Source organism: Colletotrichum higginsianum, chromosome 5 (assembly GCF_001672515.1).
Source record: "Colletotrichum higginsianum IMI 349063 chromosome 5, whole genome shotgun sequence".
NCBI classification, from domain to species: Eukaryota; Fungi; Ascomycota; class Sordariomycetes; order Glomerellales; family Glomerellaceae; genus Colletotrichum; species Colletotrichum higginsianum.
In genome coordinates, this window is record NC_030958.1 from 3,747,877 (window position 1) to 3,761,890 (window position 14,014).

Consider the following 14,014-nt stretch of genomic DNA (forward strand, 5'->3'; position numbering starts at 1 on the left):
TGTATAGTATCGACCACGACGACGACGACGGCCACGGCTACGGCCACAACCACTCCCGGGCCCTCGGGACCTCTTTCCACTCGCCCCCCTCCCCCTTCCCCTCCCCCACCGTGTCTCTCACTCACTCAAGTCTCTTTTCGTTCGCCTGCAGCGAGCGGTATTCGCTCAGCAGCCGATGAAAGGGGCCCCCCATCCCCCCCTGCCCCCCAGTCGAGGACCCTGACGCGGCACACGTCAGCCAGCTTTACCCGCTGCGCCTCGCCGAAAAGGACGACTCGGCACTCTTACCTTGGAATCATCGTGCCCCTAACCCCCTCTCCATGCTCCCAGGGCCCCAGGCACGCCATGTCCCAGAAACAGACAAGCTTCGCGTGTGACCGATGCAGGGCGGGGAAGCGAAAAGTAAGGTCCCCCCCACTGGGCCTGCAGGCTGTTGACGGCTCGACTACCTACCGACATACCTACCTCTAAACCCCATGGGGAGACGGGGAGACGGGGAGACGGGGAGACGGGGACGGGGACGGGGGCTGGGGCTACCGGGCTCCTGGGCTACTGCTTAGTCCCGGTTCCCGATTCCCGTTCCCGTTGCCTGTTCCTGTTCCTGTTTAACGTTCCTGTTCCCCGTCATACTCCACGTGTGGCTGGCTAACCGGTGTTCTCGTCGGCAGTGCGACGCGGCTCGCCCTGCATGCTCGTTGTGCAGCCGGCAGAATAGGGAATGCGTCTACACCGAGCAACGCCCCAGGAAGTGTGTCATCATCCCACTCCCGGCAGCTAGCTAGCTAGATTATAGTACTTTTGACTAACGACGGTCATCTTATCTTCCCCCCCCCAGGCGGAAGTACTGGGACGAAGACTACGTCAGGGCCCTCGAGGCACAGGTCCAGTCTCTGCTCTTGGCCCTGGAAAAGCAAGGTGCCGAGAGCGAGCCGTCGCCGGCGGCGCTGTCTCTGAGTGACCGAGCGTCTCGGTCAGTAGAGCCCGATGCCGGTCTCGGGGAAGATGTCGCCGGAGGTGATGCCGTAGATGAAGAAGATGAAGAAGAAGAAGCAGAAGAAGAGAACTTTGTCAGCGGCAACCACACCAACACCACTGCGACCACCGCCGCCAACAACGTCTTCTCCCTCGGAGACGGCCGTGTCGCCACCGGCAAGGGCCCCGGGGCGATGACGGCGACGACGACGACGACGACGACGACACAGGAGAGATCCCAAGCGGCCATGGAGGAGCTGTGCGTGATGCTCTGGCGGACCAACGTCGGCGACGGCGTGACCATCATCGACGACCCGAAGACGGGGTCCCGCTACTCGGTCGACCCGGTCCTCCAACAGCCGGCGCCGGCGCCGGCGCCGGCGCCGTCGCAGCCGCCCCCGGCGCACCACCGGGCGGCGGTGGTCACGCCGCCGGAGCAGATCCTCGCGTACTGCCGCCAGCAGGGCCTCGTGCACGAGATGGCGGACCTGTTCCTGGCCAACATCAACCGCGAGCACCAGTTCACGCCGTACACCACGACGGCCGACTTCCTGCCCGGGTACCCCTACCAGGCGCCGGACGAGGCCTTCTTGCACAGCGCCATCATCGCCACGGGCACGGCCTTCTCGTCCCGGCCCGACGCCCGGGTCGTCGGCGACGCCTTCGCCGAGTTCGCCGAGGGCCTCGTGCTGACGTGCTGCCGGCAGAACCCGACGGTCCGGGTCATCCAGGGCCTCTCGATGATGTCGTGGCGCTCGCTCGCGCTGGGCCGCGACCACTTTGGCTGGATGTTCATCTCCATGGCCGCCGGCATGTGCGTCCACCTGCGGCTGCACGTGCTGGCCCTCGACGAGTGCACGGCGCGGCAGCTCGAGGCCACGGAGCAGGAGGTCCGCACGTTCTGGATGTTCTACATCATCGACCGCACCGCCATCTCCATCCTCGGCCGCAACTGCGCGCTGCCCTGGCGCCGCGTCAACGTGCCCAGCTTCGACACCACCTTCGAGAGCTCGACGGCCGACCTGGCCCAGGTCTCGTTCGCCTGGCAGTGTAGGCTGTGGTATCTCCAGGACCAGTACATGGACCAGGTGTAAGTCTCGCCCGGGATATCTCGGTGGACATGGACTCTACCTTGCTCCTTTTCTCCCCCCCTCCCCCCTCCTTCGAATCAGTAATATTCCACCTCCGACTAACCCATACATCTTCTCCTCCTCAACAGCTTCTCGACGACCTTTGAATCCCTACCGATCCCGCAGCAGGTCCGGGTGCTCGTCGCGAGCCAGGACGCCCTCAGCACCTTCTTCCGCTCCCGCGACGACCGCCTCCATCTCTCGGGCGACTCGACGCCCAAGCCCGTCCTGCAGTTCCACCTCGCGTACCAGATGACGATCCTCATCACGATGCCGCCCTTCCTGCGCATCTTTGCCGCCATCTCCCAGACACCGCCGGCGGGGGGCAGCAGCAGCGGCAGTAGTAGTAACAGTAACATCAACGGTAACATCAACAACGGTAACACCAACAACGACACCAACAGCATCATCATCATCACCCTCAAAACTCCGAGTTCATGCTCCTCGTCCTCCGCTCCCTCACCGCCGCCGCCACCGCGACCTCCCGCCTCGCGCGCACCTACCGCCGCGCCCACGGCTTCGACACGCCGCCGAACCCGGTCCTCATCCACCACCTCCTCAGCGCCGCCATCGTCCACCTCATGAACGCCACGAGCTGGACGCCCGCCCTGCGCCACCAGAGCACCTACTGGCTCCGCCAGTGCCTCGAGCTCCTGCGCGAGCTGCAGACGCCCTGGCCCGTCCGCGCCATCAAGAGCATCAAGATCATCCGCGTGCTGGCCCAGCGCTGGGGCGTCGTGAGGGCGCTGCCGCTGGAGTTCAGCTACCAGGTCGAACCACCACCGGCGCCACCGGCACCAGCAGCAGCAGCAGCAGCAGCGATGGCGCCGGAGGCCCAGGACGACTACGGCGTGGAGGCCATGAGACGGAGTGGAGCAGCGGCGGCGGCGGGAGGGGTCCTCGGGCTGGATCAGGGGGCTGTTGACCAGGTCCAGCTCGAGTACGAATGGGACGGGTACGCGGCCGGGGGGAACGCGGTAGACGCGCCGGCCATGGACCTCGGCGCGCTGGGCGTCGAGTCCTTTGCGGCGATGGGGGGCCTCGACATGTCCGCCTTGGGCGGAGAACGTGCCAACGCCGTCGGCGGCGCCATCGACTTCCTCCAGGCGTTCCAGGGTCTGACGGACTGCGACAACTTCAACTGGCTATCAACCAACAACAGCAACAACGGGCTGTGAGGAGAAGGGGAATATTGAGAAAAGAAAAAAGGGGGGGGGGGGGGGGCGCGTGTTCCTGGAAACAAGGGATGGAGTTTTTGTGATTCTTTTTGCCCAAATACCACATTGGAAAACTAGCTTATTAGTTGTTTTGTAGTCGTTGTAGTCACTCATCAGATCGCCGAGTACGTGAATCATGAGAAAATAAGACTAGCGTCACTATCCGATCTGGAGAATCATCGAGTTATCCGGTATATCTTGACATATGCCTCTCCCACCGCTCACCATGCACACATAACCACTCAAAGCCCCAGAACCACCTCCTCCTCCCTATCCCTCGACTCCTTTGCAACCTCCCCCTCCGGCCCCACCGGCACCTTGATCTCCCTGTCGGCGACGAGCCGCAGCAGGTCCGGCCTGCTGTAGTGACCCGTGCAGTCGGCAAACATTTTGGCCCGGTGGATGGCGTCCATGTCGAGGTCGGCGTAGATGATGGCCTCGGTCGTCTCGTCCACGGGCTCCGTCAGCCGCCGGCCGTCCGGGCCGAAGACGGCCGAGGTGCCGCCGCCGGGGGCGCACATGATGGCGCCGCCGGAGCTGTTGTGCGTGTCGACGCCCCGTTGGGATATCAAGGCCGTGCTGTGGAGGACGAAGGCGCTGGCCTCGATGGCGTACGTCCGAGAGAGCGTTTGGCAGCCTGTACATACATCATGGTTAGCGTATAACACGGCGGCGCGTGTTGTGTTGGTCGGGATTTCGGAATTTCGGAATTTCAGAATATCAAAAAGAAAAAAAGGTCGCCAACCTTCCGCGCTCATCGACCACATATCCGGACCGTCGCCGGAATGCGGCGTGACGCTCGGCCACGCCGCCACGTGGATGTCCTCCCTCTGCGCGATGGTGTTGTACTTGAGCAGCGGCTGAATGTGCTCCCAGCACGCCAGGGAGCCGACGCGGGCGAAGGACAGGTCGCCCACGCTCTTCAGGCAGTGGCCCGACGCGTCGCCGAAGACGGTGCGCTCCATGTGCGTCGGCTTCATCTTGCGGCGGTGCACCTTGAGCTCCCCGTCCTGCCCGATGAGCGCCTGCGCGATGAAGAGCGAGTTGTTGTCGTTCTCGGAGAAGCCGAGCGAGACGGCCACGTTGTTGGCCCTCGCGCACGCCCGGATGGCCGCCATCTCGGGCGAGTCGAGCCGCAGCGAGTTCTGCATGTAGCGGACGTTGAGGTCGAAGTCGATGAGCCGGCTCCAGATCCACAGCGGGTATCCGGGGATCCAGCACTCGGGGAACGCGATCAGCTGCGCGCCGTTGGACGCCGCCTCGGCGATGAGGGCGCACGTCTTCTCGACGGCGGCCGGCAGGTCGATCCACGCGGGCTCCGCCTGGGTGACGGCCACCTTGACGCTCCGGGGTGACATGTCTACCTACACAGCTTACACAGTTACTGGACGAGGTATTTGGTTGTGGGGGGAGGTGAAAAAGACCAAAGATCAAAGTGATGAAGAACAGAGTTTTGAAACCCGAGACAGGCGAGGAGATAAGATGAGAGTCTCTGCAGGTTCAATACAAGATTCTGGCTCATCTGATATCGGTCGATTTCCCCTCTCCTCTCCTCCCTCCCCTTCAACCTCCTCCCAGTATTTATATAATAATTCCTGCAAGGCCCCCCTGCTTGTTGTCGGCCTGTCTGTCGGCCTATGTCCAATGCGCAGTGATACAAGGTAGTTCCCAACCAAGATAACGCCAAGAGGGGGGGTCCCCATCCAGGTTCGTCCTGTTCATGCAGAGCAGCTTCGGTCCAACTGATAAGGGAGAATGCGGGGTAAAATGATATGCTAGTCTCCCATGCCGGTTTTGCTGTTGAAGATTCCGTTTCACGGGGCCGGTTGATGCTAGGGGAGGGGGTTGTTGTTGAAGACATGCCTCTCTCTGCCCAGCCTCCGGGGACGCCGCGGCACCTCTCCCCCGGACGCGGACTACAAACCTCCGCAACGATACTTGGTCGACCCGTCTCTTTAGACCCGTGTCTCAAGACACAAGAGAGTCAAGACCCGGCAGAGAGAGCCAATAAACGCAATGATTAGTGCAACAAGTGCCGTCTTCATAATCTCCCCATATCGACGCTATCAGCCGACGTTTATTTTACCAAATACACAAACACGACGTAGACCAACTCCGTGATACGGCCGGGGCCCCGGTTGCGCACATCACAGGAGGAGAGCAAACAGGGGGGGGTTTGTTCAGATCCCGAGATCCCCCCCCCCTGCATCATCATGAATATACCCAGTTTGAACATACGCAACTCCACTTCAACACGTTCAGTCCCCGATCTTCAAAAGTCGGCCTGGCCATCCAAGCAAAGCGTCAGTAAGCTCCGCCCTCCCAGGGCCGATCGAATCGGATGCCCTGAGACCCCTCCGAGTGCAGCTCCAGCCAGTCGAGATAGCCAACCCACTTGTTCTCCGTAATCTCGCGCAGGTCGAAGCCCTCCTGGCCGGCGTCGACCGAGTATCCGTTGACGCTCAGGTAGCTCCCGAATTTCTTGCCCTCCTTCCAGCCGTCCCTCTTGGGCCTCCAGACCTTGGTCGGGCGTCCTTCTCCGCCCTGCGCCCCGTCCTTGGCCCCGTCCTTGGCCCCGTCCTTCGCCGCGTCACCCCCGCCGCTTTCGACTCCCATCGCCTCCAAGTCCACCTCCTCCACCTCGCCCTGGCCCATCAGGATGAAGCACCTCATCCCGCAACCCCTGCAGAAGAGGAAGTGCAGGTCCTTCTGGTAGACCGTGTAGTCGCCGAGGTCCCCGTACGGGTCGAGGGGCTTCAGCAGCAGGAAGTCGTCCGGCGACGAGGCGAGGCGCATGTGGAAGAACCCGGCCTTCTGGCAGGTCGTGCAGTTGCACCGGTAGAACTCCTGATGCGCCCGAGGCGCCACCTCCTTCGGTGGCCGCGGTGGCGGGAGGGTATGCGGGAACGTCAGGAAGACGATGTATTGCGTCTCGCCGCAGTGGCACGAGCCCTTGTACGGTCGTCTGGCTGGGGGGGCTTCCATCGTCGGGCAGACTCTCTTTCTCTCCCTTGCTGAATGAATGCTGTATATCTTCTTTGCCAAGAGATTGCGGCTCTTGTATCAAGCTTCGTTGAGAAGAGGGCAACGCCCCCGCGGAACCGTTGACGAGGTCTCGTTGTTTGAAGATTTGACAGTCAAAATCACGAAGCGGGGAAACCTGCCGCGCCCTTTGCGCAACATGAAAGATGATGGACGAACCCGTCGTCCAATAACTGACTTTTGTCAAAGTCCACCCCCCTGTCTGCCTGCATGAAGTCTCGGAAGCAAAATGTGTCGCTTACGCCACTGAAGCGCCCCTTATTCAGCGGAGGTTGAGACACACACCGAAGCAGGCATCAACTAACAAGTTGGCATGAAAGCCGGAGACGGGGTATTTCAACAGATGAGAGAGTCATAAGAGATACATGGAACATCACTACGGTCTTGCTGCGAAGGCCCCAGCGGGAGGAGAGACAAGCGCTGCCATCAACAGGGAGGCCAACGATGAACCCCAAGCAGCTGACAAAGAACTCCGTAGGCGCAGGCCACAGGCGGCGATGACACGGTAGATCAGAATACGGTCGAATACTCCAGCGGAGACAGGACGTAGATATCAAGCGGTGGCTCTGTTCTTGTCAGGGAAGATATTTTTATCCTCTCTGAGGGTTTCCATCCCCAACGGGCGTAGGGTCAAGCCAGAGTAGCTTCTGATTGTGTAGAAGATCCCGTAGTTTTCGTCCGAGACGTTTGGTAGGCTAGAGGGCCGGAGGCTTCGGCCAAAAGTATTGGTAAGAATAAGCAGTGCCGTAAACGAGGACAGAAGTTTCTAAAGACACGGAGTGCCAGACGGAGGGGATCCTGGAGGCAAGAGGCCAATACCAAGAGGCCGAGATTAGTCGGTGCGTACGGTAGAAGCCCCCTCTGACCTCCATATATCCTGAACCGTCGCCAGTTCATACATCTCTAATAGGGAGCAGGGCGTGTTGCTGACCATACAGAACCTGAACGGCTCGGTGACCTGAAGGAAGTATCTCGACTGAAGAAGACACAGTCGTCTAGAACTACAAACTCAATCACAATGAAGACAGGGTTCGGTTTGGTGCCACTGGCGACAAGCCATCAGTATCGCGACGTTGATTACGAATACAATAGCTTCACCGGGCGACCGTACGGATCAGGCAGCCTGCCCTTTTCGAATCTGCAAAAAGCTGCCCCTTAACATGGCGAAGACGACGAGATTTGAAGCTTTGGGGGAAGATGTCAACAGAAATCCACGATTCGTTCCATGCCTTTAATACCAAAGTCACTATTACAAGAGTTGAAGAGCCTGGGTTCATCCAAGACAAATGCATTATGCCGCTTTCGGCTACTTCTTCTTCTTCGTCATGCTAACTCCCACTTGCTCACCATGGCAGCGGCCCATGCCTGTTGGAGAAGGACGCGTTCACCCCGTCGGGCCCCAACGTCGCCAGCTTGACGGCCTCGATGGACCCGAGCGACGCCTCGTCGGGGCCGTCGTAGCCGTTCATGTTGGTCGCGCAGTGGCCCGGGCAGCAGATGTTGAACTTCCACGCGCTGTCGCCCCGGAACCGCGAGGCAAAGGTCATGGCCGCGTGGTTGAGCGCCGCCTTGCTCGAGCCGTACTCCATCAGGTCCATGATGTGTATCTTGGGCTCCGGGTCCGCCCGGACGGTGAGGCTGCCGATGCCGGAGCTGACGAAGACGACGCGGCGCGTCTTGGCGGAGCTCCGGAGGAGGGGCATGAAGGCCTCGGTGACGGCGATGGAGCCGAACACGTTGGTGTCGTACACGGTCGCGAGCCTTTTCCGGATCGGGTCGCCGGGGTTGCCCTCCATGATGGCGGCGTTGTTGACGAGGACGTCGAGGTGGCCGAACTTGGCCCGGACCGCCTCCACGGCGGACGCTATGCTGTCGTCGGACGTGATGTCGAGCAACAGGGGCTCGACGTTGTTGAGTCCTGCTGCTTGCAGCTCCGCCGTGGCCTGTTTGATGGCATCCGGCCGTCTTCCCGCCATGTAAACGTGGTAGTCGGGGTGTTCTGAGGCCAGACGCTTAACGATCTCGTATCCGATGCCCTGGTTGGCCCCGGTGACCAGGGCGACTGTTGGATCTGCAGACTCTTTGGACATGTTGACGCTTTGCCGACTTCAATGGATGTTCGTATCAAAGTTTAGCTAGGACGTGTTGGTGATACCTCGGCGGTCCAAAACGAATCAGTCCAGGGTAAGAGAGATGGAGTGAGACCCGAGAGGCTGCAGCGGCTGAAGAGTCTGAAGAGGCAGAGAGAAAGCCGGCGGGGGGGGGGACTGCCCTGGTTATTGAGCAGAGCCGCCGAGGAGCATATCACACCCCATCAATGCAGAAACTCTGCCGTTGACGTAAATGACCCATGGCCACTGGCCTTTGAAGAGCCGCGTCCACAGCCGGGATTGCGGGAGGGTCAGTCCACAAACGCAAATCGCCGGCCATTGTCAAAACGGGAAGAAAAAGCCCGGGACAGCGTGCGGGAGTCTGAAGGTTGAGACGAAAACAACGTTTCCGCCAATCCCAATGCACGGAAGCATTCGGCACGCTCTGGAACAGAAAGGCTCGTCGTTCTAAAGGTGCAGGTATTTCTTGATTACTAGCATGCTCTGAGTTTGGAGGCATAACGAGCTGACAAGAGGCTGAAACAGAGGCCACAGATGTCTTTGCTTGTTCATTCCCGCCGGCCGGTCTCTTTTGCCTGACTTTTTAGTGATAGTTTCGATGCCAACTTTGGATTGCCAACTGCAATCCAGAGGAAGAGCCAACCGCATTCTACCGCAAGTCATACAAGTCATACATAGCCAGAAAGCACAACAAGACCTTGAAACTAGAAAAGGGAAGCTATCCGCCAAGTTTCTCGCCTCTAAGGTCCGAATCGTTAAGTGTCCATCCACATCGCTGGAGTTTATGTTACTAGTGTTTACGGTTTAAACCCTCGTTCCTTGCGTCTCTGGAGGAGCCCTAAACCTCGTCAACAAAGCTCTTGTCGCTGCCAGTCAGAATTTCCTTAACTCCCCGTCACTTAAGGTTGTGTGTAAGTAATCCCTGCTTAGATCTTTGTTGCTGTTGTTTTCGTCCAATCCGGGTTGCCCCCGCTCTTGTCGCCCAAACATCCGTCACCAGAGTCCGCGTCGTTGCTGGAGCCTTTGCTGGAGCCTTTGCTGCCAGTCGGCCTCCAAAAAGGAGACATCTCGCCTAGCTTCAAGCGGCAAAAGGATGGGCCCTAACCAGGATTCGAACCTGGGCCCTCACCATAGACTGCCGGTTCACCATAGACTGCCGGTTCACCATAGACTGCCGGTTCGCGCTTTTGGTTGGAGGGAGGTGGGGTGGTCTGTGCGCGTGTACCCATGTGAAGCTATTCGCAACCCTAAGGGAGAATCATACCGCTAGACCATCAGGGCTGTGATCAAGATGTATCTTGATCTGATAGTTGCGACAGCAAACCAGATTATTCCCCTAGCTTAGAAACCAGCAGAATCATCTTACACATTCTAAAACATTTACAAGACAGATAATTCTTAATAGAAACATCTAAAACTAAGAATAATGTGTGAACAAGTGCCTAATGCTTTGTAGAAATATGCGTAGTATCCTACATTTCTAAACAAAATGTAGGCTACATTGCAAAGTATATCTAGAGGCAATTTGCTCTATTGCTGAAGTAGAATTTTATTACCTATTTTTGATTAATCTCTCACCCCAACCTCACACTCACCCTCACCTTCATAAAGTCAAACGCCTCACCTAAATGGAACAACTCATTCCCTCCTTCACTCGTGTTCAACTCGGCCTGGACCAACCCTCCAACCTCATTGCCCGTTTCCCCCAGTTCGAGTCCGCCGTACTCTCCGGCGACGACGTGACCATCTCCCCTTCTTACCTTTTGCTCCTCCTCGGCCGGCCCTCACCCGCTCTGTGGCGAGGAATGTGCAGACTGGGAATTGGGCGTTGCATCAAATTGGGTGGCCTGCAGGGGCGACCACCGACAAGCACAAACGCGGGTTGTTTGAGCGGCTGCGGAGGGACTTCCAAACGGTTCGTGGTGAAGCACTGCCTGAGGGGATCCTTCAGAATGTCTTTCTGATGGTGGACCGGGATTTCGTGCACTCGGTGCTGAACGGGTCGAAAGAGGGAAATGTCTGTGATGACATGTGGGTGTGGGCTGTTGATCCGGAGTATCACGACGACGACGACGACAAACAAGAGGGTCAGGACACGGCCCAAGAGCAAGATGGAGCAGCATACCCAGGCCATGTGCGCGTGCGGCTGCAACAGCTGGTCAACAACTTCTACGTGGTGCGGCGGCCGGACCAAGGCAACGTGGTGGTGCCCTTGGAGACGCTGTGGGCATGCGCGCAGAAGAGCCACCAGAGGGCGTTTGTGTCAGTACGAGAGGAGGACTTCCAGAAGTGGGTGCTGAATCGCGATGTAGGCAGTTGTTTGAGGCAATGAGAGGTCAGAGTTGGTTACATTTGGTTCGGCCCAGTCTAGATCTAGGTGTGATTGAAGATTACACTGGTGATTTGAGGCAGGCTTGGATTGAATCATAAACGAGAAAGATATTGCTCAAAGTAATAAACCCGTACTAAAAGATTCAAACTACTCGGATTTTATTACCATATATATAGTTAAACGTAAGGTTAACTACTATAAGTATTTTATACTCTCTGGAGTCTTCTAAATGTACAAGTGGTAGCTTGAATTCAGACTAAGCAAAGATAGTGTATAGTTGCAAACTCCTATCCAGACACAACTGCTACACAACAGAACTCTCTTTTCTATCAATTAAATTGCCTTACCCCCCCGATCATCCCCTCCCACAAGCCGCCCTCTCCTATTTGATGTAGTCCTTCTTCAGCGCCCACTTGGACTTGTCGTAGCTCTTGGGCCAGACGCCGCTCTTCCCGGGCGCCAGGATGCCGTTGGGGTCCAGGGCGTCCTTGATGGTCTGGTTCAGCCTGCCGAGCGCGTGGTCGTTGAAGTCGTACGTGTCGGCGATCTGGTCCATCAGAGCCACGTGCGTGCGGAACTCGCCCCAACCGTTGTCGGCGCAGTCCTGGATCATGGTGCGGACGAGCCACTGCGCGCGGCGCCGCATGTCGGGGTCCTCACGGTTGTACACGATGCACACGATGTTGTCTGTACGGGGGGACCAACGGGGTAAGTATTGGGGTTTTCTCTCTCTCTGGACAATCACTCTCGGAACGGGGGGGAGGGGGGATGGGGTAAGGGGAGGGGACTTACGCATTTCACGCATGCCGATGCTGAGAATGCCAAAGTAGTCGAGCCTGGCCTCGGCGAAGCGCTTCTTGGCCATGGTGTACTGCTTCATGGCCGACTTTCCGTCGACCTTGGAGATGGGCGAGAAGGAAAGGAACGTGCAGTTGGGGATCCAGCTGGGTGAACCTTCGTTAGCACATTCACACGGCTCATCATATTCATCGCTTCGAGCTTTCTGGGGGTGAGGGGGGGTTGCTCACTGGTTCAACCACCGCAACTCGTCCCATGTTGGCAGACCTCTCATGGTATCGGCGCGGCAGTGCAAGGTGCTGAACTCCTCCTTGCGATCCTCGAGCAGGAACCACCGGCTGCCGGGGACCTTGGTCATCTCCCGCTTGGTGATCTCGAGATGGGCCTTGCGGATCGGCTCGGGCCCGTAGGCGGCTCCGATGTAGACCCAGCGCCCCAGGTTGACCTTCTTGGCCGCCGCGTCCAGCTGCTCCTCCGTGAGGGGCATGTCGGGGTTGTCGGTGTACTCCGTTCTGGGGTGATAGTGCGATGCATCAAGCGAGATGTGGCGGAGGCTAGCAGCGTTTTGGAGGACCATGTTCTTGTCAAAGCATGTTAGCAAACGACTCGACCGCGGCAGAGATGCAGAGGGTGTCCGGAGAGGCCAGTTACTCACAACACGAAGGGGACGGATGATGTCGACAACAGCCTCGAGATCCTCATCCCTCTCGTACGTCACCATGAACGGGGTGATGCCAGGCGCGGCAGGCATAAGCTGTGTATGTGTCTGTCAGCTCGAGCTCTTTGTTTCTTCCCCCAAACAAACACTACTTCCATCCGACTTACCCACATGCCCATCTTGGTGACGATGGCGTTGTTGCTCTGAGAGAAGATGCCGTCGTTGATGGGGCCGAAGCCGTAGGGGAAAAGCTGCCAGCACTCGTTCTGGTGCTGGTCCTGAGGAGGCACGCCCTGGGCAGCCTGCTTCCGGCCCTCGGGGCTCTGCATGGCGCCCATGCCCGTGCGGACGACCTCGCCGTTGGCGAGGATGACCTCCATGCCGCAGTGCATCATCCAGTGGTCGCCGTAGGGGGTGAAGCCGACGCCGTGGTCCAGCGCGTTGCCGATCATGGAGCCGTAGCCGAGCTCGGGCGAGTCCAGCCAGACCTTGTCGCGCAGGCCGTTGTCGTCGAGGTACTTCTGCATCTGGAGATAGGTCACGCCGGGCTCGACGAGGCAGTAGCAGTCCTCGGCGTTGACCTCGAGGATGCGGTTCATGTGCGTGCCCAGGTTCATGACCAGGCTCCCCGAGACCCTGGGGGCGGCGCCGCCGTAGCCGATGTTGTGGCCCTTGCTGAAGGTCCACACGGGGACGAGGAACTCGTTGCACAGCTTGACCACGGCCTGGATGTCGGCCACGTTCCGCGGGTGGACGAGGACGCTGCCGACGAACTCCTCCCTGTCGTACAGGTGGTGCATGTCGTGCGTCTGGCAGTCGACCGTGAGGTAGTCGCCATCTTCCAGCGCCGTGTCCTGGGTGATGATCTGCAGGTTTTCTTTTCCTACCGCCTGCCGGAGGCTGGCTGCGAACTCTTGGAACTTTTCGACCGAGGTGCCGGGAGGGAGGAACCGCGGGGCGGGCGCCGAACCCTGTGAGGGATAGGAGTCACTCTCCGTGCTGGTGGTGGTGGTGGTATAGACACCGGGTGCCATCTTTTTGCTGCCGATGGTTCGATCTTATTTATCGGTTGAAGAAGAGTTAAGGTTACGGAAGAGGATATCAGTCTGAAGAATGTGAAAGTGTAAAGGTTGAGACCCCCGATGCTGATGTTGATGCAATAAAGACAAAACGGAAACTTTGATTTTATAGAAGGAAGTCGGCTCTTTTTATTAAGCAATCGATGGCAAACCTTTTCAAGGACCCCAGAGCGTCCCCAAAGGCCAGCAGCTCTCAGCCTGCCTGGGTTGTCGCCAGAGACCTCGAGATGTTGGGAGTTCGGCCTCCGCATTGCCGTCGTTCATGTCGTTCCGGCGGCGGCGCGCGGTCCGTTCGACTACCGACACAGGGCTGACTGGTGACAGTGACACACATACACACACCCCTATCTGCGAGGGCGTCCGCTGAGCAAGAGATTGGTTCTCTTGGAATTACTCGAAACGGTGCCGCGGTGATGGATAGGCTTTGTCGAGTCCGATGGGAACCTCCGGACTGCTATTTCCCTGTGAGACGATGATACCAGTCAAACAACCTCTCCCCGGACTCCCGAAGACAACAAACGATGGCCGCTTGGTTCAGGTAGCGATGTTGAGTCGTGGATCGTCCGTCCCCGTCCGTGGCGTTCCGTCTGATAGTCATGAGTAGTTGCAGGTCTGCCCAGGTTGCCGAGTACGGGTTTGCCTCCGACAAAGCCTTCAACGAGCATCAGATGAGAA

General features: G+C 58.6%; 6 protein-coding genes across 6 annotated transcripts; 2 read left to right on the forward strand and 4 right to left on the reverse strand.

The window, feature by feature from the left end:
• Positions 1-718: 718 nt before the first annotated feature.
• Positions 719-3,280, forward strand: CH63R_08001 (Fungal specific transcription factor domain-containing protein; the record flags this gene model as incomplete). The annotated part of the gene is made up of 4 exons (XM_018302975.1): positions 719-750; positions 836-2,062; positions 2,192-2,641; positions 2,665-3,280. The coding sequence occupies 4 exons, from the start codon at positions 719-721 to the stop codon at positions 3,278-3,280; spliced, it is 2,325 nt and encodes a 774-aa protein (XP_018157753.1).
• A 281-nt stretch (positions 3,281-3,561) lies between these two features.
• CH63R_08002 (Aliphatic nitrilase) lies at positions 3,562-4,677 on the reverse strand (the record flags this gene model as incomplete). The annotated part of the gene is made up of 2 exons (XM_018302976.1): positions 3,562-3,956; positions 4,065-4,677. 2 exons carry the CDS (start codon positions 4,675-4,677, stop codon positions 3,562-3,564), a joined length of 1,008 nt encoding a protein of 335 aa, XP_018157754.1.
• Positions 4,678-5,623: 946 nt separating this feature from the next.
• Positions 5,624-6,304, reverse strand: CH63R_08003 (Duf636 domain-containing protein; the record flags this gene model as incomplete). Its single annotated transcript, XM_018302977.1, has 1 exon — positions 5,624-6,304. The coding sequence occupies one exon, from the start codon at positions 6,302-6,304 to the stop codon at positions 5,624-5,626; it is 681 nt and encodes a 226-aa protein (XP_018157755.1).
• A 1,400-nt stretch (positions 6,305-7,704) lies between these two features.
• On the reverse strand, positions 7,705-8,451 carry CH63R_08004 (Short-chain dehydrogenase; the record flags this gene model as incomplete). The annotated part of the gene is made up of 1 exon (XM_018302978.1): positions 7,705-8,451. The coding sequence occupies one exon, from the start codon at positions 8,449-8,451 to the stop codon at positions 7,705-7,707; it is 747 nt and encodes a 248-aa protein (XP_018157756.1).
• A 1,984-nt stretch (positions 8,452-10,435) lies between these two features.
• CH63R_08005 (uncharacterized protein) lies at positions 10,436-10,804 on the forward strand (the record flags this gene model as incomplete). Its single annotated transcript, XM_018302979.1, has 1 exon — positions 10,436-10,804. One exon carries the CDS (start codon positions 10,436-10,438, stop codon positions 10,802-10,804), a length of 369 nt encoding a protein of 122 aa, XP_018157757.1.
• Positions 10,805-11,186: 382 nt separating this feature from the next.
• Positions 11,187-13,294, reverse strand: CH63R_08006 (FAD binding domain-containing protein; the record flags this gene model as incomplete). Its single annotated transcript, XM_018302980.1, has 4 exons — positions 11,187-11,491; positions 11,597-11,748; positions 11,833-12,356; positions 12,428-13,294. The coding sequence occupies 4 exons, from the start codon at positions 13,292-13,294 to the stop codon at positions 11,187-11,189; spliced, it is 1,848 nt and encodes a 615-aa protein (XP_018157758.1).
• Positions 13,295-14,014: the final 720 nt, after the last annotated feature.